Below are 25,066 nucleotides of genomic sequence, written 5' to 3' on the forward strand. Positions count from 1 at the left end.
CTCATGTTCGCTTATGTTTATGTGGCGTATGTGATAGTTTATTAATGTTGCCGATAGATTTCAGCCCTCGTCGATTTCGTATTCATTTCCAAGACTGCCAACAGGGCGATTTGGTTCGATAGACTGAAACGTTTCTGGTCGCATTTAATGTGTAATTTTTGAGCCTCATGCACCCGTTGATAGTATAGTATTATTAAACTGTATTTCTCAGTGTTGACATTAATCTCATAATTGTTTATTGGCCTGAAAGCTGCCACATATGAATGCCTTATCGCTGAGTGCCGGAGTACTAGCCGTAGTAGCTTTGTTGGTTACATTCACTGTCAATAGGTAGCAGGAGGGTCGTTAACGGAAACTGCTTGTCGACGCCCAGTGTTCTGTTGTGTAAGTTGTAAATTTTCAATTATTTTTTTTTTCTTCAGAGGTTTTGCTAAATGAACGATAAGCATGCATCTACATGTAAGAGCAATGGCTTGTACTTGTCGAACAATCACTGTGCCAGTATTGTTATGGTTATTGTCTACGAACAAAATGTATACCGGACTGGTGAAGTTTAACCCAAGATGGCCTCCATGTATTCGCATATTTCTTTAAGTTCTCAGGGAGTTAAATACTGTTGCCCTGTAAAATTATTTTGTTTTACTAAAGCGTAAAAGAACCCTGGAACAAAGAGTATGGTTTATGAATTTGTGGCATGTACACGTGTGACTGGAAGTAGATAGTGCACGTTTCGTTGAAAGTGAAAGGAAAGTTTATTAGACATGTGTAATTTGCCATGTCTAATGTAAATTAAGGTATTTGTTGCCCATCACATTACATTACATTCACTGTGTAATGCTGGACGTTGAGAATGATGGTAGAATCAGTATGATTGAACATGTAGAGTTGTTATTGTAATATTAAACATATTGAGGTTATAATTCTCATCTAACATATTTTTAAGTAAAACTTAGAGAATTCGTATATATGAAGGATTGAAGTACAGAGAATTGGAAGTACTGCTGTAGGTGGTCATGCTTTGGTGAGTGTGTAGAGTTTTAAATTGCCATACAGAATTGTTTTTGAGGTGAAATAAATTCTGTTTGATTTTTAGTGGTGAGTGAAAACTCCTGTCTTATAAGGTGTGGTAAACATCTGCCAGACTGAATGTTAGTACATCCCAGAAGACCATAATATGCAGCATTAGGTGTGTTCATAACAGAATTTCCAGGCATTAATTTTGAATTTTTGGTGCAGTGTTAGCTTGTTGCATGTGACTGTTGACAGCTGGATCCTGTCTACAGAGCAGTTGTGCAGTATTTCTCTTTATATCAGGAAGAATTTGATGGCAGGTTTCAACATAAATGGCGTGTTCGTGATTTCAAGCACATCTCAAAGTGAAGTCATATACGACTGACCTTTACTGTTAGTCTGGACATGAACTTGATTGGTGTCTGGTAGACCATTGTTGGTGAATAAAATCTGTCCACCTATTCAGGCATTAGTGAAGGACATATCCATGCATATGAGCATATAAATGTACATGAAGATGGCATTTCAAAAACCAATTTTTTATGTTCAGGGAGCTTCAGACATATAAGTCCAACAGACACTCAAGATTCTTTTCATGATCACAGTACTTTCTTACATATACTACCTACTCGTATATGAAACTTGTCATTGTGTGTGCGGGTTAGATACATCCACACACACTGGTGATCAGAATACACATAACCAAGGTATGTTCACAAACTACAGATCTCTGCAAAAACCAAGGAACTGAACATAGGAAAGAGGAACTCAACGACACAGTACAGCATTTTACATCATTTAAAAAAAAATAAAGCTCATTTTGTATATTAAATTTTAATTGATTTAAGTACTATGCTTTTCAAATTTACAGCTCTCACAAGCAATATAATACCATACATTTATTTGTGCATCTTATTGTCATTCCTTTTCTGTATCCAAGGAATGGCAGAAGATAGGTCACATGTCTTTCCACATCCTTCCAACGGCAGAAATAATTTATGTTTTCACTATTTCATAGCTTTTGTGAACTGGATTTTCTTGAGCATGAAGAGAGATTGCTGTTATGTATGTACAGGTGTTTTAGTTGTCCTTATGTTAAAAGTGAGCACATTTTGATGTGAGATATTTTGTTTTTATTATTCCTCCTAAATTTATCCAGGCCTGGTTACTGTTATAGTATAGGTATCAAATTTTTACCTAAACTTGTATGTCTGTACTAGGGACAATAGTAGTAGTCAGAGTCACATATGACCGTCAAGCCATTTTTGGGTCCCAAGACCAGATATTTTTTTACTGTCAGACAGTTGTAATTTTGTTGATTTTTGGTGCCTACTCTGATAAAAAGGATGAAACTGTTTTCACAGTCATAGCAGTACATGTCATCTATATCTATACAGTTTTGCTTGTTGGCATTCTATGTGGTCATTTGTTGAGAGTCTGGTTCCTTTTTGTTTCATGAATTTTAATACAGTTTTTGTGATGGCTGCTATTCTGTCTTTATAACTTGACCCCATTTGAGCTCTGTCATGATCTGCTGAAATACTGTTGTGACTATTTTGAATGTGTCGTTCAGAGGTGAACTGTTCACATTAGGAGTCCAAACTGACTACTTGGTAGCTGGTTGTGCCTCACAGGAGTTGGGGCACTCATATCTCCCACTGTGGCCTTTTCATCTGGGGATGGATTAGGCTGCCACTGTTGCTATGTGTTGCTGTGTAGTGCTGCCACAAAGGACAGTCCAGGGGTGGTGTTGTAGGAAGAGAACCCCATTCCTGTCTTGGGTTCTGTCTGCTACTGTCTTTTTCACATCTTGTCCATGGTGTGGCTGCAGCCTGTATAGTTTGAGGGATGATGTTCCTCACCACCCACTAACTTGAAGTTGCAACATGTTGGTATCAGTGCTACATTATCCTTTTCCAGGCACTCCTTGTGCCGGTAACTTGCCCTCACACCACATACAGTGGGGAGGCTCTTGGCAGTTAGCCCAGACATGATCAAATTTCTGGCAGTTGTAACACTGCATGAGACTAGTCTGAGCTTTGTACACCTCTGCCCTGATTGCAATATGGCAAAGGCTTGTCACTTTGAATATCTCTAAGGACATCCTAGGTAAGGTTATGAGGAAGAGAGGAAGGTTTGCTGTGGATGTTCCTTCTGCAGGCGACAAACAGGTGGCTGACATTTGTTTGACACTAATAACATCAAAGCCAATGTCCACCAACCCATCTGAGATGTCCTCTGCAGGAGTGGCGAATGGAAGATGCAGTATCACACCTTTGTAGGTTTCTGGGTTTTAGGATAAAGTGAATTATGAGAGATTATTACTCTCAAAGTGAGAGTCATCGTGAAAAATCCACCATTGCTTTAGTTACAGTTCTGGTCCCATTTTTAGTGCTATGGAACTCGAAGTTGTCTTTCAGTTGCCTTTACAGTTGTATTGGGAAGGTTGCTGTGCAAGGGCCGGATTATTATGGCCCACCCCTTATACTTTCGTTCATTCATGCATACATGTGAGGTTAGTACAATAGGAGACAGCCTACCTGCCAGGCTGGATGGCACCTAATGTTGCTGGCCCTTGGTGGAATCTTACGCATCATCACCATGGTCAGCCTCTGTTTCATTTGACAAAAGGGGATGAAAAAGTTCCAGGTAGAACTGCAGCCTTCATCTGCAACTTGGGGTCATTTACTCCCATGGTGAATGTTGCTGGTTTCTTGGTTCTTTTGTTGGCTTTGGCTGAAGGCTTCCACTTTCATCATCTCTGGTCTTGGAATTCCTCGTTTGGATGAAGATTCAGTAATGGTGGTCTTGGCTGTCTCCCCTTTTGCAGAGCTGTCTTTGAGTACTGCTGTCAAGTCATGTAGCATCTTTGTGTATGCTCCATAAAGGGCATTATACAGATGCTTTCCTTTCAGTAATTGGTGGAGATTTCTAATGGTCTCCGTCAAGTTTTGGATGATTTCACACTGAAGTAGGTGTACGTCCTGTTGGGCGGGCAGTTACAGTGAGTACCCCCCCATACACATTCCATAACAGCTTAGGCATCAGGATGTTGTATGGTGTCCCCGTATTCCAACCTCAGATTCAGTTTGGTTTTACCAGAATTTCAGAAACTCTGGGGTGGGTACATTAGCCATGATATAAGTCAGTGGTTCTCAACGTTTTATGAGACCGCTGCCCAGTTAAGTTCTTTCTTTATAAGACGAGGGCCCAGTCGCAACAAATTTACTCATAAATACCTTTCCAGTTTTGTTAAAGTTCATGCATTAAGCTAACCATAAAATATTTATTCGTGAAAAATGCTTAGAAAATGAAAATGACAAATTCCAGAAGAGCCTCTCGCGGCCCAGTATAATTGATGCCAGGGCCCACTACTGGGCCGCGGCCCGGCGGTTGAGAAGCACTGATATAAGTTACAACTCCATGTCCTGGCTTGGTGGTTTACAGCTGAAAAGTGTTGTAACATTATAACTGAAAAGAGAGCCATTAACTAGGTTATGGGAGGGTAAACATCATGTCACCATAACGATTATGCACACAACAGTAGAGGAATCTTTGGAAGTGATGTTTTCTGGTGAGTCCACCCTGAGGCTATATGATGAGGGCTTGGGGTCCTCCTTGGTCATGGATCTTGAGGAGATTGAAGTCAGGAATGACCGTGCTGGTGAAGGCCAGCAGTAATTTAACCAAGCAACTGACTGATCATTATATAACCTTGGGTCAGGCCCAACAGTAGAGGTATTAATGCAGAACCAGAGGAATCTACATTGTGGAAACCGTTACCAAATGACAACTCGTGAAGTCAAAGCAAACTGAGAAGACTTAGTGCATGCTGTAGTGAATTGTAAAGTGCATGAATTAGCAAAATGGCTGTAATTAATTATAGTTATGATTTGTAAGAGATAAATAAATCTGATTACCAATCTTAACCACATGCATAGTCACTTAAATTTGTGACAGTATGTAGCCTGATGATCATAGGGTTGAAACACATGGCCAGAGAGCTAACATACATTGTATGTAACTGAAATGAAGTTTGTGTACAGCATCAGTTCATACATAGTGAAGTTTATGTATAGCATTGGCTCTTCCATTGTGATAGTGTAATGCAAATCTGTGTTGTGTGTGTGTGTGTGTGTGTGTATACAGGGTGCCCCAGGAGTTTGGTGCCATACTTCAGGAGCGTACTGAGGGTTCCCTATAGAATAACTTTAAAATAGGAACCCATGTCCACAGACGTAAAATAGCAGTGCTAGGGCGGCATTTAAAATCATTTCGTTTAAACATGGCGCCTCAATGTCGAACTGCATTGCATAAAGGAACAGCCATCCACCAGCACTCGTGCCATTGCCAAGATTGTGGGGACATCAAAATCAAGTGTTTGGAGGATCCTGCATGACCAATAATTTTATCCGTATCATCCAACATGAGTACATGACGTAGGTCCAGCTGACTTCGTACCACGAGTTCAATTTTGTCAGTGGATACTGAACCAGTGTTTACATCAGCCCAACTTCCTGAATCACATGTTATTCACAGACGAATCGCAGAGTACAAGGGATGGCTGGTCCAGCTGTTGAAACAGCCACGTTTGGGCTGACGGAAACCCCAACGTTACTGTAGTTGGTTACCACCAGGCACAATTTTCTGTCAGTGTCTGGGCAGGCATCATTGGCGATCACTTGATTGGGCCATTCCACATACCACCGTGACTCAATGGGCCCTTTTACAAGGTGTTCCTGGAACATATCCTTCTGACTTTGCTAGAAGATGTGCCACTGATTGTGTGGAGACAAATGTGAATACAGCATGAAGGAGTGCCGGCACACTTCAGCATTGTATCACGAGACTACTTGGATGCTGCTTTTCATGGTCTTTGGATAGGAAGAGGAGGCCCAGTGCCTTGGCCACCCTGATCCCCAGACTTGACACCTCTGGACAATTTCGTCTGCGGCCAGGTGAAAAGCCTGATCTACAAAACGCCTGTGGATAATGAATTCGAGCTGTTGGCCAGAATACTTGTTGCATGTGACGTGATCCGTGAGGCACCTGGAATATTTGAAAGTGTGCGCCAAAGTTTCTTTCGTTAATGTAACACATGCGTTGAAGATGGAGGGCGCCAATTCCAACATCTACTCTAGCAGGTGAGTCTTAAGAGTATGGAGGGGGTAATATTCCTGTGCATGCTCTTCGACATTGAGGCGCCAGATTTAAACAAAATGATATTAAATGCTGCTCTAGCACTGCTATTTTACGTTTGCGGACATGGGTTCTTATTTCAAAATTGCTCTATAGGGAACCCTCAGTACGCTCCTGAAGTATGGCACCAAACACCTGGGATACTCTGTATATGATTGTAGAGACATGGCATAACTGTGAGTGTGTATCATTTCTGTGTTTGTCCCCTCCCTGATAATATTTGAACTAGGTTATCAATTATGAAATTTTGCCTGAATTTTAGGCTATTGTTGACCATTACATCTCTTTGTGCTTTAGTTCCCTGCTGCTGACAATACCAGGATGCTGAGCTTGTCAAATTACTTGAAGTAAGAGCAATCCAAATACCACAGTCTAGGCTGCTGAAGTTCTGTGGGATGATTTTGTGAAAAATACACAAATTTATTTTCCTTTTGTGCCAAATTTAAAATATGTGTAGCATAGTAGAACATTTTTGTATTTTGAAGCAGTACTTGATGAAATGTTATGTATATGAGGTTTGTTACACCTCGACAGGGGGGGTGAGAAAATAATACTAATTTAGTCCGTCGCCACCCTTTCAGTTAGGATGTTCGCTGCACTCGGCTGCCGTCAATTGTCTGGGTTAGGATCACTCTGGATTGGTCATGGACGGGTTGGTTATGGAGGGGTGAATCAAAACTCCCTGAGTACATCCTACCCTATGTACACTGGTCTATTTACACTGTTATTTACAATAGAAAGGGCCTCCTTCGGCCAGTTTACATAACACTGTTTCGTTACTCTCTTTCTAATTTCCCTCTCGGGGGAGATGCCGTGAGACTGTTGCTTCCCTCCATTGCCTGTCACTCTCTACACAATTTCTACCCTGGCGCTCGCTGGGGTACACTGGAGACTGTACTTTGAGATCACACAACAACACCGAATTTTTAATAACATGGCTAATATGAGCAAAGAGACTTACTTGCAATAGAGATGCAGATAAATGTCGCCATCCACCATCTTGTGGCACCCATATCGGATAGAGCCTCCGGCTAGCAACTCGTTATTGCGTTTAGATCAGATCCCCCGTAAGTTTTTTTCTCATTTTTTGTGCTCTAATTTTGCTGGCACTGCAGTTTGTGAAAGAGGGAGGTTAACTCCTCCTTTCGTCCTCATTTCTAAAGTGGTTTATTCTAATTGGCTAAATCTGACTTGTCACAGACAAAACGAGGCTCCACCCTCTTTGCATTTTGTAAGTTTGCGGTCTCCCAGTGTTTACAACGTCACTTCTGAAGTGGAGCGATTGCGTGCCCTTGCTGACTCTTAACATTCTTGACCTCGATCGCCTGTCCAAGTGTCGCCATTCTAGCTTGATTGCTGTAAACGCTTTTCGTAACGTTTAGGCAATCCCCTCCCAGTCTCGAAATTGCTGCGCAACAAGGTTCATTGTGACTTTTAAGTTGTGGCCATGATGCAGAGTATGGAAATTGTTCAGTCTTTGAGGTGTATAATAAGTAACTTTTCCAGCCAACCTCTCTGAGAGTTAAATATATTTAAAGTACAGTTCTTGTTGTATTTATTAATGTTGGTTCTGTTACAGGTATTGACACAGAACAAATAACATTTCATAATGCAGACTATAAAGTGTGTAGTGGTGGGGGATGGTGCAGTTGGTAAGACTTGTCTGCTCATCTCTTACACCACCAACAAGTTTCCTTCGGAGTATGTGCCTACGGTAAGCACTGAAGATCTTATAAGTAGTAGAATCTCAGACTGTCATGGAAACTCTTTTAAAGTTTTTAATGTTTCTACTTGTGTCACTGTTTAAATAGTGAAAAAAATATATAATATTGCCAGTTTGGCTTATCTGGAAAGTTTCACTTTTAATTATACATTTATATTGAGAGTTTACATGAAACCTTGAAAACATTTGCTGAAGAGAATCCAGGTCAAAGTAAGCAAAGTGAAAAGGCTGTGTTTGATACATTTTGCTCCATTTTCACTTCATTTGTTCAATTTTTGTGATTCTGGCCTAGCTGTCTTGCTGTTGTATTTCCTCAGTATGTTAAAATACATGCAGTGTGTTTAATATGTCATTTAATGGTGACTGATTTAATAGCAGAGGTTATGTAGTATTGGGTGAGACAGGAAAATTATCATTCATTATGAGAGAAAAATCAGGAAAGAGGTAGTCATACACTGTTACAAGGTAACAGGTAACCCCGGTCACAATAACATTCCTTGGTCATGATTCAAACATTGGTTCTCCCAGCTACAAATTAGGCTGTTACCACTGTGCCATTTCTCTCTCTAAATCCATGGAGAATCATTATATCATACAGAGACACATGTTTTGTTGTATTTAATTAACAGTGTGTCTGGAATGTTGCTTTCAACAGATTTAATTTTAATTGATCATGGAAGATTGTTGTGCTTTGTAGTTGGAGGCCAGTTCGGGAATTCAGGTTTGCAAAAGAAATTAGTCTCTTAGTCATATAAGAATCATGTGACTTCTTATCATCTGAACGTTTTAAGTCTGAATGTTGCTCTCCTTTTGTTCCAGGTATTTGATAATTATGCAGTTACAGTCATGATTGGTGGGGAACCTTATACACTTGGACTTTTTGACACTGCCGGTAAGTAAATGCTCTTTTCTTCAAGTACTTGGCGAGGTGTTGTGCCACTTGATCCTGGTTTTAAAACAGGTGGTAAATATAACGAGGCAGGACAGGCCAATATCAAATGTTTAGAATTAAGTTTATTTCAGTCCAACTCCACCACTTTAGCACTTAGTTACCCAACATGTTTCAATTCATAATGAATCATCATCAGAAGTATGCCTCTACGATCAGGAATCCACTAATACGTAAAAGTTTTTAAGAGTAGAAACGCTTAAAACATATATGATACTCACTATATGTAGTTGTTGATTTTTGTCATATAGACGTTGATGTAAAATTTTTTTGTAATAAGAACGTTTTTTAATTGTATTACTTAGAAGTGGTGTAGTTGCAATCACTTCCCTAATGGATAATTAAAAATGATCCACTGTATTTTATATAAAAAATTCAATTTGTTTCACCACAGCAGCCTTCCTTACGTTAAAATTATGTTTATGAGTGTGTGTATAAACTTATTTTAAGATAATTTTATTTGTGAACTAATGTGGGTTTTTTCTTCCTTAGTAGAGGAATTGTCGTCTATCCCTTGGTTGTGTGTTCTTGTTATTAATGGTGTGGTTTGTATGCGTGCTGTGCTGCTTGTGCTGAGCTGAGAGGTTGAGCCACTATGCTACAAGTCGGAAGGTTGCAGGTTCAAGTCCCAATGAGGTCATTGGATTTTTTCAGTTGACCTAATCCTTCTGGCTGCACTATGGCCCTGGGGGTCGACTCAGCTTCTAACATAAATGAGTACCAGGAATTAATTAAATAATATTCCTGGGGAGTAAAGCGAAGCTGGTGCGTAAGACTGACAACCTTACTGCCATCTTTGAGCCAATTGTTTAGATAATGTGGGACCTTCAGCATCTCACAACCCTATGGCTCTTCACGGCCTGTTACAGGAATAGCTTTACTTTTTACTTACTTTACCCTTAAATGTGGCTGTGAGCCCTGACATTTAAATCTCCTTTCCTTGCAGTAGAGGGTAATAATAATGTAGTCCTCTGTTGGGTTAAACAAAAGAGCATTTCCATTGTTGCCCAGTTTTCTGTACTAAACAGTGATAATTTTTCTCGGCCATCAGATGAAGTCATTGTGTTGATAAAGAATGAGTATTGCTGCTTTGTAAAGCATACAGATGAGACAAGTGCTTAGAACCAGTACCTCAGTATATGTTGAAATGCTGTTGCTCTAAGAACAGTTCCAACTGTTGGACAGATGTAAATCAACAAATTCCAAGCCTTTTGTGGAACCCAAAGGTTCATTACTGTGTTCACAAGGGCATGCCACAGGAGTGTGTCCTCAACCTGATGACTCCAGCTCACAACTTTGCACCCTGTTTTTATAAGAGCCATTTTAATGTTCCCTGATCTACGCCTAGGTCTTCAAGTTTTCCATATGTGTACTTTGTTGGAAACACTAGAGCTTCATATGCGTGTGGTCAAGTGCATTTTGTATTGGATGAAATTTCAGTTTGTCGATAACAAAATCTTGATCATTTTAAATGCTTGGTTGTGTATTGATGTAAAAGTGATCTGTAAGGGAGAGTGCTGTATGGCTCTGCATGCAGTGCTGTGAATTAATTCATCACTGTTTGTATCATATGGAAAGTTGTTTAATTTCCAGTAGATTTGAGTCTCCAGTATTCATGCATGTGCATATATTTTGTTACTAGGTCAAGAAGATTATGATCGACTGCGTCCCCTTAGTTATCCACAGACGGATGTGTTCCTTGTGTGTTTCTCTGTTGTATCGCCATCTTCTTTTGAGAATGTTAAAGAAAAGGTAAGGATGTCGTGTAACAAATATGGTCATGTTCATACTCTTCTGGGATGTGACACTCTGTACTTGGTAGATGTTTCAGAGGGACCTTCTGCCTCCATCTGCTTCTTCTCCATGTTCTTTGAAGCTGGAGGTTACACGTTCCAAAAAAATGTTGGTACCTGTCTACCAGATTACATGGCCTCACATACAAAAAGACATGACCCTAACTTTAACATGAGAACCTCACATCTCAAAGAGTATAGTTTTCTACTGTCGTAGTTCCTTCCTTGCCAAATTGTTGCTCCTAGTATATCATAATGTATTACTCTCAGAGACTATTATGTTAGATTGTTGGCCAGCAAGTAGGTTCATCATATTTGACTGTTGACTGAGAAGTGTGTGTTCAGTTTTGCCGATGGATCTCTAGTGCGTTTTCACTTTTGCAGTGGGTCCCAGAAATTACACATCACTGTCAGAAAACACCATTTCTATTAGTGGGGACACAGATTGATTTACGAGATGATGCTGCGACTATAGAGAAGTTGGCCAAGAACAAACAGAAGCCTATCACATTTGAACAAGGAGAGAAGCTTGCAAAAGAGCTGAAGGCTGTCAAATATGTAGAGTGCTCAGCATTAACACAGGTACAAACATCCTTGGTACCCTAGACAGGGTATTGGAAACTTGTTTTGTATCAGTCATGTAAGAGGCTTGATGATTTTTTATGGAATCATGTTCATACAGTCAGTAAGTACAGGGCAGTGTCACTATTGTGAGAATTTATTAGATTTGCAAAAGTGCTCATTCTGATGGATACTTGTAATGTCTAGGTAACTATACTGATGCAAAAATACAAGCTATCTGATGACTGATCACAAGTTCCATTATTCCATGTTACAAACTTTGTATCTTGTTTACCAAATTGGAATGGGATGCAGATATATTTAGCAGTGCTATACCAGAATTGTTTTGAAACAGTATCTCAGCAGTCACTACAAACAGAAACATGTCTTGTGACAGTATTGATACAGAGTTTCAAAATGAAAGTATCCATATTTAGATGTACCTTAAGAAAGTTGCATTGTGCTGCGTGGGTTTTTTTTTTCTTTCTTTCTTTACCATTGTCTCTCGTGGGTATTTGGTTCCTTCGTTATGTTTCATTTGAACTTTACTCTGTTTGCAGAAAGGATTGAAGAATGTTTTTGATGAAGCAATTCTGGCTGCATTAGAGCCCCCAGAGCCAGTAAAGAGGAGAAAGTGTATCATCTTGTAAACCATTCTGTTAGCAGCAAATCAAGGTGAGTTGTGTTGGAATGCTTATAACTTCAAAGTTACAAATTGAACACTTATGTCACAGGAGCTGGATTACTACCTGAATGTTTTATTACATAACTTTTCCTAGCAGTTCTTATTGTGTGGTCTTCATGTTCACCCAATTATATTAATATTTCACAGTTGAAATGATTGGTAAGTAGAGGTGAAATTCTCCCTGATCTTATTAATTAAGCACCATGCCATTAATATGTATGGGGGAAGGGAGATATAGCTCCACCATTTTTACCTCAGCACTAGATGGATATGAGTGGTCAGGCCACTGAACGGTTGCTCAGACGCACTGGTCCAGAGTTTTACCGTCCTGGCATACAGGCCCTAGTTCCAAGGTGGTATAAGGAAGTTGAAAGGAATGGAGATTATGTGGATAAATGATATTTTGTTACTAAAAGATGTATCAATGTGCTGTATAAGTAGTAAAGGTCTAGAATAAAAATTGAATTTTTAAAAAATGTGAATTACTTTTGGAGTGACCCTTATATAAAAGCCTTGAGAGATGTTGCTGAAAGCAGAGACATGATGGACTTTCAAATGCACAAGATATCAGGTTACAGTGAGGAACAAAGAACTATTCATACAGCAATCTGGAGCTTTGTGTTTTGTCTACAAACACTGTCAGTTGCCCCCATGAGATGAGTGCCATGTGGAAAGGAACAACACATCTATGAAAATAGCAGGAATTTTATGCTCTTGAACATTACATAAATATACACCAAAGCAAACAAATAATGCCCCAAATAGTTTTGTGTGTGTGTATGTATATATATAAATAAAACAATATCATGTTTCTGTTGAGTTTCTTCAGAAGTATTTTTATATTAAACTCTTATGTTTGTAAATGTGTCCGCTGAACTGAATACTAGTAACGTTGCTCACTTTAAGAAGTGCTAGTTACATTTTCATAAATAATGACATGTTGGTTAAGTTAATCTCTTATCCAAAGAAACAGATGTCTAATTGTCATTATCTTATTTCATGCGTTCCACCAGTTATAATAAATTATAGTAATAATAAATAAGCTACAAAGAAAATGTGAGCTGGGATAGCCCAGGCAGTATAACGACTGGCTACGGGCTGGACGACTGAGGGGTCGGAGTTCCAAGTCCCAGTAAGGACACAAATTTTCTCTTCTCCACGTCCAGACCAGGTCTGGGGCCCACCCACCCTCCTGTCTAATGGGTACTGGGGCTTTTTCCCTGGGGGTAAAGTGCAGGGGCATGAAGCTGACCACTCACCTCCAAGTAGTGCTGGGGTAAAGAAAATGTGGATCTATGCATCCACTTCCCTATACACCTTAATGGCTTAGTGCTTAATTAGTTAAGCACAGGGACAGCTTTACCTTACCAATAGCAAGAGCAAAGCCTTGTCTACGTACAATGTTGTATAATTACATTCGATTCTGAATAAACCACAGTGACATGCTTATAAGGAAGTAGTATGTAGATGCTGCGTAGGTCAGTAATGCATACTCGTGTCAGCAGCATACATTGGTAAGCCAGAGACACTGGACCAAATTGCATATGTGCTTCCCTAACGTTTCACCTTATAACAGAAATACATCCAAAATATGAAGTCTTTGTTTGAAATAGTAGACAGTTCACAAAGTCCAGAAACGCAGTGATCCTAAGGGTAAATACCATCATCAGAACCTTTCAGAATTAATAAAAATACTGTTTCTAAAATTTTTTTAAAGATATTTAATTATCTGAAGTGAAATCACAAATTTGGCTTGAAGATTGATGCAAAACTTAATATCATTGATCACATAACATAATTGTTGATGAAAATATGGGTCGTTTTTGCTCTGGTTAGGAAATTCCTTGCATATCTTCAGAACAAACTCTTGTATGGAATCCAGTACAGATTATTTTGTAAGAGCATCTTTGAGTGTCAGGTGTGCTTGCTTTGCGTCATATGCTTGCTCACCCTCAAAGCCATGATGACCACATTTGTGATCCTTCTCACCAACTTGACTAGCTTTATAGACCAAGTCCAAGTCACATTGCAACTGACGGTCAGTCAGTCAGTAAGTCTTGGTGCCGAGCCCTGTCTGGGGCTCATGACCATATATTTATTACTGTTGAATGTTAAGGTTTTGTTTTTTTTTACGGGTCTGTCTTTTTTACATGCTACTGGGTCTTTCCAGCGCAGTCTTTCTGGGGCCTGAGTCCCTTGGGACTTGCGACCATATTTTACTGTCTCTGATTTGAGATTTCCCTTTTTGTCACCTCCTACGACTCGCAGGGTCACAGTGGAGATATTCGACTCTGCCTCCTCATGGGTTTAGCTTTATATTTTGTATATATATTTTTCATCAAACATGGATGTCCATATTAAAGTCTTGTCCACTAAAAACTTTTAAAACCAGTGAAACATGAAAAAGTTATACATGTAATTATAAATTAACATTTTCAAACACTTTATTTGAGTCCAACAATGATGTTTGCTTAGTAGATGCATTCCTTGGTTGCAGTGATTCAGATAATTGGCATTCTCTTGTATATTCTGTTGCGTAATTGTTCTAGTATTGGTAAAAGTCAAGTTGGCCCTGTGCTTAGCTAATTAAGAACTGCTGTTTTTGTTCTGAAAGACCAGAGCCATCACTTATTGTTTACTGTGCAATTTTTGCATTGCATTGTTTGGCTTCTTTTTCCAGCAGATAACAAAGTAAATGGATTGGTTTTTGATGCCTTGTTCATCATTATATACTAACCAACTTGTGAATATGCGCATTGGCAGAGAAGAACAAGACTATGGAGGTATTTTTTTAAGGGATTCTCTAGTTTTGGAATCCAGCATAACAAGGAAGCACAAAGGAGGGTGAGCAGAGTATTCTGAAACCAATAAAAGAGTAGCTTTGAAAAGTGTGACCATTGTCTGGATGTATTGCAACAATTCCATGTTGGGAGGGGTAATATTTATCACATCTGTTTGAGGGGAGGTGTACTGTTATATGTGCCATTGCCATATTCCTTACTGTTTCAAACACCTCACATTTAAGAATGCAATGTTTACACTTCTGTGTGTTTCCTTGGTTTTATGAAAGTGGGGTCATTTGCTTGTCCAGTACCTTCATTCCTAATGGCAAGATCATACTTACAGAGAAAATTTATGCAGTATTGCAGTTATTGTCCATAAATTTGAAAGTAATTTTTATATAGCTTTTGTTTTGCAACAGTTTCTTTGTGTGTGGTTCGGAATTCTGTAGGTGACGTGAGTGGGCTGGTGATGTTTTTTAAGGTTTTGCGTGTGTGTAGCTTTGTTCTTGTTGTCTCCATTGACAAGAAGAGTTGGAGCTTTCCAAATTCTTCAGAAGACATTTGTCACACACCGCTTTTGCATCCACATGGATTTCCTCTTGCCAGTAGGAGCTGGTACGAGTGATGATACAGAAAGGGAGAGGTTGTATAAAATTTTGTCACGTAAATCATTTAACCCATTTTGGGTACCGTAATCCTTCCTTATTGAACACAACTAATGATATATTATTGTAATAATGATTATAGGTCCCTAGAGAAGTAATTTAATTCTGGGTCAGTTTTGTATGCTGTATGTATGTGTGTGACTGTGTGAGTGATATTAACTGGTGGATTCACTTTGAAATTGCTACCAGTATTGTGAGAAGGGCATACCCCTTCATCTCTGGGAACATATATATGTCTCACCTGAAAAGCAATGAAAATTGATGCATGATTTTGTTTTTGAGCTTAATTTAATATACATCGGAGTTTATAAATATTCATGAATAAATTAACAAGGAGTAAGTTTTTGCATAATGTAAAGTGTGTTACCATCCATTAGTTCCTGATTTTGTTGGTTTTGGGCACAGCAGTATTTACAGGCAGTGGTTCAGAGACTGGATTAGTTATATATTCATTGATTGGTTCCCCAGATAAGCATCGGAATTGCCCCATTCATCAGAGTGCTGGTGCATGTTGGAGTTCTCACAGTTTCTGAATTACCATAGTGGTGTATGTTTCAGAAAGTTTTTCTTAGTCAAACAAGGAAAGAGCATCATACATGTTGATTCTTTGTGATAAGAGAGAATTCTAACTTGTTTGATTGAAAAGCAATGTACCCCATGATTTTACAGTAGTAAAATCATGCAAGGTGGCAGGGTGGCTTTTTGCAAGAGACATTGATACATGATCAGCTGAATGTAAAGAAACACTTTATAAAGTAATTTATCCAGTGTATCTGAGCCTCCACGCTTTTTCATATATTTCAGATCTCAGTCATCCACATGTGTTTTATGAATGTATTGCTGCCAGTCTCAGAACCATTCCTTGAGAAGTTAGTGAGGTTTAAGTGTTTTACGTAATGAAACTCATTTACTGGTATAGCAGTCACATTTCTCCCTCAAATAAATGCATTCTTGCAAGCATTGAAAGTGTTTGTATATGTTCAGGCTTTAAATTGAGCAGCTGTCAGGAAGTTTGTGACTTCAGTACACAGAAGAAAAGTTGTGTAATTTGTTATTTCAACCTTTCTCTTGTTTTGAATGCAGGTCTTATAACTTCAGCTGTCTCAGAGTAGAAAGTGAATGTATTTTGTATACTGGGCACTCAAGAGCATAATAGAATCTATGAGAGCTTGAATGCAAAAAAGGATAAAATTGCATACTGGGGAACTTCATGATTTGTTCTTTTCATCCAGTAAGAAAGCACTCACTACCCTATCGAGGAAAGAATACAATGAGCTTAATGTGCTTAAGTAGTTCGCCTTGATGATGAAACTCCTAGGTACAGTAGATGGAAGCAGTGGTCAGTCTCATGCTGTGGCAGTGTTTACCACCCAATAAAGAGGAAGTATGGATATACTTACCCTGTAGGGAACGGAATTGCCCATTCATCAGGACCCCACCTAGTTTGAAAATTGTTGCTTCTGGGGACTGTAAACATTCATTTTGTGACTTAGATTTTCAGGTTAAACTTGATTTCACATTAAAGAATGTCTATAGATCAGGCAGTGAGAAAATAAGATATTGTGTGACACAGCTTAGATGTTAAATGCAGGAGTTAAATAATGGGCATTGTAATGCAACTGTACAGTTAAGTTGTCTGCAGGGACGATAATGAAATAAAACTTACTTTCCCAAAATTGCACATGGAAAGTAGTACATAATTTTTGCTTCCAAAATTTATAAAATAATAGAAGTGTAGATCATATCCCCTTCTCACAAGGAAAATATATTAGTATATTTTTCCTTAGTGCATTTAATGACAGCAATAATTTATTTTAATGTAGTGTAAATAATGCTAGGTGTATTGCTGTGCCAAGACATTGGATATTGGATTCTATTAAGAAGGGAACCAAAGAACTGTGACTCCAAACATGAATTATTCTTAAATTAAAGGTGACCAATTAATTGGCATTTACCAAAATACGGATTGGAATGAAAGTAACTTGTATTAGTTTTTATGGTCTGGTACAGGGATGTGCAACCTATTGAAAATGCAGATCACATTAAAGAATACAGGACTGTCACAACACAAGGTAACAGTGTGTACCCAAAAGTTCAAAGATTATTGTATTGAAAGAAACAAGGGAAAGAACAGCTGTTGAAAATTGAAATGTATGTATGACCTGAGCCTATTATAAAAACCATTTCATGCCAAGAAAACATTATTGTTGAGTTTAGGTTGCATGTCCCTAGCCTAAGGTGTTTGTGCCAACCCTTCAGCTCTTTTCTTTGTATTATGTCTTAAAGTTGCAGTGTTTTGATATCAAAGTGAAATCTCCTAAATCAATAAAAGAAGGTATGCTTTCTCCTTTGAGTTGTTTCATTCATCAGTCAGTTGTAACTGGTGTGAGATTCCTGCATAGTATCCATCCTTTTCTGTCTCACTATATGTAATCATACGTGTACTTTTAAAGTAAAAAGTAAATTGTCCCTTTGCCTAGGCACGATTCCATGAAGATGAGTGAAATAGTGGAGGTAAGGCTCACATGTTTTTGATCTCAGCATTAGATGGAGATGAGTGGTCATCTATACCTGTCAGCCCCAGTGCCCATTGAATGGGGGGCTGGAATGGCCACAGACGGTCTGAACATTATAGCAAAGTGAAGAGTTCCTTTCCCTGTCAAAAATCAAACCCATGACTTTACTGACTCTGTTGTCCCAGATTCATTCTTTCATACAATGATAAATTTTTATCTTGCAGTGACATTGAACAGTCTCAGAAACAGCTAAACTTTGATATATGCTTTCCCCTGTGCCAGTTCAGTTGGATGGACATAGAATTTTACATTGCTCTGAAGTGGTTGGTACACTGCAATTTATTTATCATTCTCTTTGTACTATTATGTTGTCCTTCATGATATTCATAGACATATCTCAGAAGCACATGAAAATTTATGGGCTTGATGAAAGTTGTCAGTCTACCTTAGAGACTGCATACCAGAGATGATACTTCCAAGCATGCAATTCATGATTTTTTATTTCAGTGATCCATGATCAAGGTTAGGTGAAGCCTTTCCTGTAGGTACATTAGGTACGTTTCTTTCCCCCTGACAACACTTCACTTTGTTTGGCTTAAAGATACCACAGGAATATTCTACAAACAACAGCTGATGTGGATAGTAATATTCAGTGGAGTTGTAATTTAATCTTCCCTTACAGCTGTGGGTGTTTGTAAAATTAAGTTCACCATACTTACTGATGGAGACAGTTATTACATAGTCACACAGAAATTCTGCCTGGATCATGGTTCTAGGATATTTGACATGCTGTTGTGAATCTCCACCCCAGTATCCATAACTTTACATGATTCTGGTAAAAGGTATACGGTGGGAAAATCTGTCTTGTTTGCATATAATTGCAGTATAGTAGTTAAGGAAAGGAATGTGTACAGCCTATTTAAACATAATGCCCGAAGACCAATTGGCAAGTTTCATTCCTTCAAGCACAGCAAAGGCAGGAGTTTCTAACCTGTCCCAAGTTTCTGTTTGAACTTTTTACATTCTACATTTGTTGTAATGTTATCCAGTTAAAGTAGAATCACTTATCAGATCTGTAGTGTAGGGGTGGACAAAATAATGGAAAGAGTAAGAAACTGAGGAATATAATTTGTATGTTTTGGCTACATTGAAAGAACTTCCATTGCAATGCTGAATGCTCTTCCGTGTGTTTACATTCTGTGCGCTCGTGTCAGTGCATTAGTAGTTGTGTTAAGTGACACTCCATGTGAAAGAATCAGAAAATGGGAGATCTGTCAGAATTTGATGATGCACATTCAGCTGGAGCATCTGCAACAAAAAGTACCACATTGTTGGGTGTATTGAGAGCGACAGTTTCTAAGGTTATGTCAGCATACACGACTCATGGGAAGATGACGTCAGTGAAGAGGAACAGTGGGCAAAAATCAAGATTGACAGAAAGTGATTGCCGTAAATTGAGAAGGATTGTTTCAAAAAATCATGGAACTACTGCAGCACACATGAACTGCAACAGAACTGAATATTCATCTCTGATTCCACAAAAACTGTCTAATGTGAGCTTCACAAATCGAACATCCATGGTGAGGCTGCAGTTGTGAAACCTCTGTGAAAGTAATACTCAGATGTGTAAATGGTGGTGTCCCACCATAAAACCCGGATTTCAGACAACTGGAAACACGTGATATGGTCAGATGAGTCATCCTTCATGCTGTTCCCTACATGAGGAAGAGTTTACATTTGGAGAACAGCCAAAAAAACTACAGTCCAGAATGCATGGTTCCAACAGTGAAACATGGAGGTTCTGTGATGGCTTGGGCATCCATGATCCAAACATTATTTCCAAACAATGATGCAATTTTGCAAGAATACAGTACCTCCATTCACATTTGCTAGAGGCTGTTCAAAACTTGTAAGCATCCATTCCAATGATTGTGGCTATATTGAAGACCAAAGGGTGTCCAACACCATATTAATAAAGAAATGTGTACAGTATCTGTATTGTTTCCATTATTTTGTCCAATCCCTATATATGGTTGTCAAGTCCACCCACCTCTGATATTGTTATTATTATTAATAATGATAACTGTGTGGGTCTGAGGAAATTTCAAAAGATATTTATTTTAAAAAGAAAATGTGTGCATAAACTAATAATTTATGAATTTTGCATTTATGAGTATTAGATGATTAATTTCTGATATTCTGTACTATTAACAGTTTTAAGGCTGATGAATTCTCAAATGTCTGTCATGCATTTGAAATGCAAGATTTTATAAGAATTTTATTTTCAAGATTTTACATTTTTAGAGAGTTGCCACATATCTGTGCACTTGAAGCAGTGAATATGGACTTAATGAGTATAGAGTTCCATTCCCCTAATGCCTCTCCAGTTTATTTGCACTGTTTATTTTCTTTAGCATTGTCAGCCTACATAAAAGCTTTATTGCTTTCAGCATCACCATTTAGGAGACCGATGTACGTGGGAGGATAATACTGTATGTGAATCCTGTGGAAACAAGGTCTATTCCCAAAAGTCAGTCAAAACCAAGCAGTCACAGAAGACTACTGTGGGGAAATGAATTATTTAGAGATTAGTTCCTGTAGTAATTTCTGCCGTATCTTGCTGTAAACTCCATAATTGTTACGAACAGTGCCAGCTGCCATCCTTGTATGTTGAACAAACCTTCAAGTTTGAGCAGTAGAAAATCAGATACAATAGCTTGGCTGTCCAGCAACAGTTTTTGGCACTTTGTGTCACAAACTCTTACAGAATTGCCTAAAACTCTTTTTTTACTATCTCAGCCAACAGAATTTCTAAAAGCCAGTATGTTTCAGAAATTTGTGCTGTTTCAATTGTCAAGTCAACTTACTGTGTTGGGTGCCTCAGTAGAGCTACTCTTAAACCAAGGGTAGCTCTATGAAAAGGCCCAGTAGAGTAGCTTTTCTCACCTGCAGACAGAAACAGAATCAATTCAAAAGTGGATTTGAAAAGTTCAGTTGATGGACATGTCCAAAATAACAGTACTAAACAGTGTGCTTCACATAAAAAATTTAAGCTTTTGTTATGAACCTGATGCCATGAAAGCATTGCACAGAGTGGTGCCATAGCCTCCATACCACAGCCAGTACAATGTGGTTAAACCTTTATAGGCATACAAAACTGCAGCCAGTTTAAACTATAATTTATAAATATAGATAAGTTAAGAAATGTACACAGAATAACAAATCTGGAATGTACTCCATTATCACCTGTAGCTTTTCAGTTCATGAATGCTAAACTTTGATGGTGTTATAAATGACATGAAACGGGCGACTAAGCAGAAACACTGATGACTCTATCCTTTTAATATCATGTCGGTCTCTCTGTGACCCAGTATGAACACGTTAACTGGTGAACATGTTTTATTAAACTTTATGGAAGATTTTTACTTAAAGTCGGCATTTTCAAGATCTAGCCATGTTGCGCCACAATGAAACCAAGTTTACATATTACCTAAAATGGACTTTTTTGTGTGTTCAATAAGATGTTTCAGAGATGTTGTTTAAATAGATATAGGAGACTAATTTGCATTTCATTCCAATTTTTAAGTAAAATCAGTTAAGAGTAATTCCCTTGATAATGTTGTGTATTGAATTATAGAGTTAGCACTTTTGGTATAGTGACTGACTATGGGCTGAATAGCCTAGGGGTTGGAGTTTGAGTCCCGGTAGGGTCAGGAATTTTCTCCGTGTCGGCCAGATCGGCTCTGGGGTCCACCAAACCTCCTATCCAATGGGTACTGGGGGCTCTTTCCGTGTGGGTAAAGGGGCCGGGGCATCAAGCTGACTACTCATCTCCAGCTAGTGCCGGGGTCAAGAAAATATGGATCTATACCTCCACTTCCCCATACGCCTTCATAAGCACAGGGAAAACTTCACCCTTACCACTATAGAGTACACACATTTGCACACTGCTACACAACAAGGACATTGGGGCTATAATCGTGCAAACATACAATAAGACGCATCGGCAATCAAAGTGCGTGTTCAGAAGACCACTGTTGGTCGTTCAAAACACAAGTTAAGAAATGCAGGCTAGGGCAATTGGGGCGTTGATCTCGCAAACCGTAGGATTTATGGAAAAGTATTGGTGTGTTTTATTTTTCTCTGTAATGTTCGTTCACAACATTTTTTCAGGGTTTATGATTGAGACTGCTTAATAATGCTGTCATAAATTTTCCAGAATCATATTTACATCGGTTTATACGTGATGGAATTGCTTCATGCCTACCGACGGACGGAACAGTTTCAATAGGCAGTCCACAGGAATGCGAACCCAGAACTCTGGGATGTTCATAGGTCTCTTTCCTGTAATCCCATATAATTTAGAACGTGATGTTCTGAAGCTGGCAGATGTGGCATTAATACGAGTAATAGTATCGCAAGAGTACATTCCAAAGCAAGCGCGTATATATGAGAGGTACCCGCAGAATTGCAAAAGAAAAGTAGCTCTGGCTCTCTCTTTGCATACTGCACGCCAACTTGAGTATGAAAAGGGGTTTTATGGATACTGTACGTTCAGATGAGCCCTGTCATTTTCTCCACACCTATGACATCAAGCCAGAAGGGGCTAGAAGTCTTTTGGGGGTGAAAATGGTGATTGGGTGTTGAGTTGTCAAAAACGTGAGGACCTAGATCGAACCAGAAAGCCTAGAACAGAGATGGCATATCCTAACTCGCATTCCTACCCCATTGTTACAGGACTTGGCTAGTTAAATCTAAAGGCATTCATCCTACGGAGGAATTTTAACATTAATTGTGTAACACTTCATGGTGAATTGAAGGGTTTGGGTGAAAGGCTGAAACGCACAAAAGGTCTGTTTTGAGAAAACTTATAAAACATTTTGAATTATGTACCATATATGTAGAATTATTGTGAAAATTTGCTCTGCATTTTCAGAACATCGGCACAATACACTCAGTAATTACATTCTGACAAACTGTCACAATATCTTTTCTACCATTACTCCAGAGTTGTGCCATCCAGATAAGGTAGCACAGAAGACGCAGGGCACGTTGGGCTGATGGGCATGTGTACAAAAGTCAAATTTTCGTTACAAGTTTTGATGTAGACCACCAATACGAAATAAATGGGTTTTCCAATGAAACTTGAGATTGGAAGAGGAGCGGTTATGACCACCCCTTTTTCCCCCTAAAAGTTACTACCTTATAGTTGGATTTCTGTTTTTATGGATCTGTTAAAACATGACTGACCGCCTATGTGGTCTAGTGGTCAGAGTTCATGGCTCCAGATCCAGAGGTCCGGGTTCGATTCCAGGCGCGACAATATTTTCTGAGAAGTAGTGGGTCTGGAACGGGGTCCACTAAGCCTCGTGAGGATAATTGAAGAGTTATTTCAAGGAAATAGCGGCTCCGGTCAAGAAAACCGAAATTAACGGCCGTGGGGATTCGTTGCGCTGACCACGTGATACTCTCTATCCGCAAAAGTTGGCACTAACTACACTTACAAGCGGCGGTCCCTCGGTCGGTATAGTTCGCTTGCGGACTAAAAACCGCATGGTTTGTTTTAAAACATGACTGGCACATAGTTACTATGGAGCCGGGATAGCACAGTCGGTATAGCGACTGGCTACGCTATGAACGACCGAGGGGTTTGGAGTTGGAGTCCAGGTGGGGGCAGGAATTTTCTCCAAGTAAGCCAGACCGGCTCTGGGGTCCACCAAACCTCCTATCCAGTGGGTTCCGGAGGTGAAGCGGCAGCCGCGTGAAGCTGACCACTCGCCTCGAACTAGTGCCGAGATCAAGAAAGTGTGGATCTATACGTCCACTCCCCCATACGCCTTCATGGCGTAGTGATTAATTAGTTAAGCACAGGGACAACTTTACCTTACCTTTACATAGTTACTATATCTGCATTATACGCTAGTTCAGTTGTATTGTAGCCGGTAGTCGGCTACTGCCCTCAGACGACTTATCTCTGCTATTTGTACTGTACCCTTTTCACTTCATTTTCATGTGTGTGCGAACATCCATAATTCTGATGCATAACACAGCCGATATTACATATATTGAATTTAAGCATGTTCTCGACCATTGTGTATACCGTTGCAATAACATGGTTGAAACCTCCAGGAAGAGTGGAAAACTCCTGTGTCGAAACTATAGTAAGCGAAAGTTCATAAATGTTTAAAACATCTAGGACGACCGTGGATGTGTTGGAGAGAGTAATTTTTTAAAACTTTCTAGGTTATGGGAATATGGGAACGGCCTATACATAATAAACTTTAAAATGAGACACGCTTTTTATAGGCATTTAAATTTTTTAAAGTAGAAGCCTAATTTTTCATACCGACTCGCAGGAAGCTAAATAATTCAATCCTTGAACACAAATGCAATATTGCTGATATTATTTTTCAGTTAAAGTACAAAATTTATGTGTATAACTTCACTTCTTTGACTGGTATCATGTGTAAATTCAGCTCTTTCCTTGCCCCCTTGTTCGTAAAATGAAAGCGAGTTTCAGGAATGTTGGAAATGTAACTAAAGCGGTGGGGGAAAAAAAAGATTTGTCCGCCTTTACTGAAACTGGAATCACACGGGCCAGTTATCATGACCTTGGTCTTGAACAAAATATCCGGGTTCAGGGCGGGAAATCCCTCCTGGCAAGGCAATCGGCCGGCCACACCCCATATGTAAAAATAAGATTTAGCTTGAATACAGACGAGGCTTAATGACTGCACTGGCCTTCGGAACCTTCATGATGCTCCATCACCATGAAGAGATTTGATTACATCACATCGTTGGGTGTGGCCCGCAACAATTCGGTTTCCAAGAATCGAACACGTTTCATAACAGTGCAAAACAGTTGGCCAGTTAATGTATATCACGTGTCAAGAATTCAGGTAATCAAGGAAGGTGAAGGAAGTAGAGCAAAATATGTATGCATTCTGAAGTCACGGTACTAGATTAAGGTAAGCCGCCATTTTCACTCCTTAACCAACTCCCTCCCCCCCACAAGAATCCTCAACAAGCGAACCAATAGCTGCTCCAACAAACATAAAATCTTCCAGTCCGCGTCCTATTCATAGCGACCTCATTACAGTAACATATTCACGGCATCGGACAAGAACTGGAATTTGGAGGGATTCTTTCATAGGCCGTAAAAGATGAGCCGTGTTTCAGGA

General features: G+C 39.2%; 1 protein-coding gene across 3 annotated transcripts; it reads left to right on the top strand.

Moving 5' to 3' along the window:
• The first annotated feature begins 285 nt into the window (after positions 1–285).
• LOC111871870 (cdc42 homolog) lies at positions 286–17,717 on the top strand. Of its 3 annotated transcripts, none has more exons than XM_023865251.2 (7): positions 286–384; positions 7,790–7,924; positions 8,753–8,825; positions 10,525–10,634; positions 11,060–11,257; positions 11,797–11,911; positions 14,602–17,717. In XM_023865251.2, exons 2-6 carry the CDS (start codon positions 7,820–7,822, stop codon positions 11,884–11,886), a joined length of 576 nt encoding a protein of 191 aa, XP_023721019.1. In that variant the 5' UTR covers positions 286–384; positions 7,790–7,819; the 3' UTR covers positions 11,887–11,911; positions 14,602–17,717. The 3 variants fall into 3 exon arrangements, with proteins under 3 accessions (XP_023721019.1, XP_023721018.1, XP_023721020.1); XM_023865250.2 differs by having other exon boundaries at positions 14,605–17,717; XM_023865252.2 differs by lacking the exon at positions 286–384 and adding an exon at positions 482–794 and having other exon boundaries at positions 14,605–17,717.
• Positions 17,718–25,066: the final 7,349 nt, after the last annotated feature.

Source organism: Cryptotermes secundus, unplaced genomic scaffold (assembly GCF_002891405.2).
Source record: "Cryptotermes secundus unplaced genomic scaffold, Csec_1.0 scaffold1350, whole genome shotgun sequence".
Classification (NCBI taxonomy): Eukaryota; Metazoa; Arthropoda; class Insecta; order Blattodea; family Kalotermitidae; genus Cryptotermes; species Cryptotermes secundus.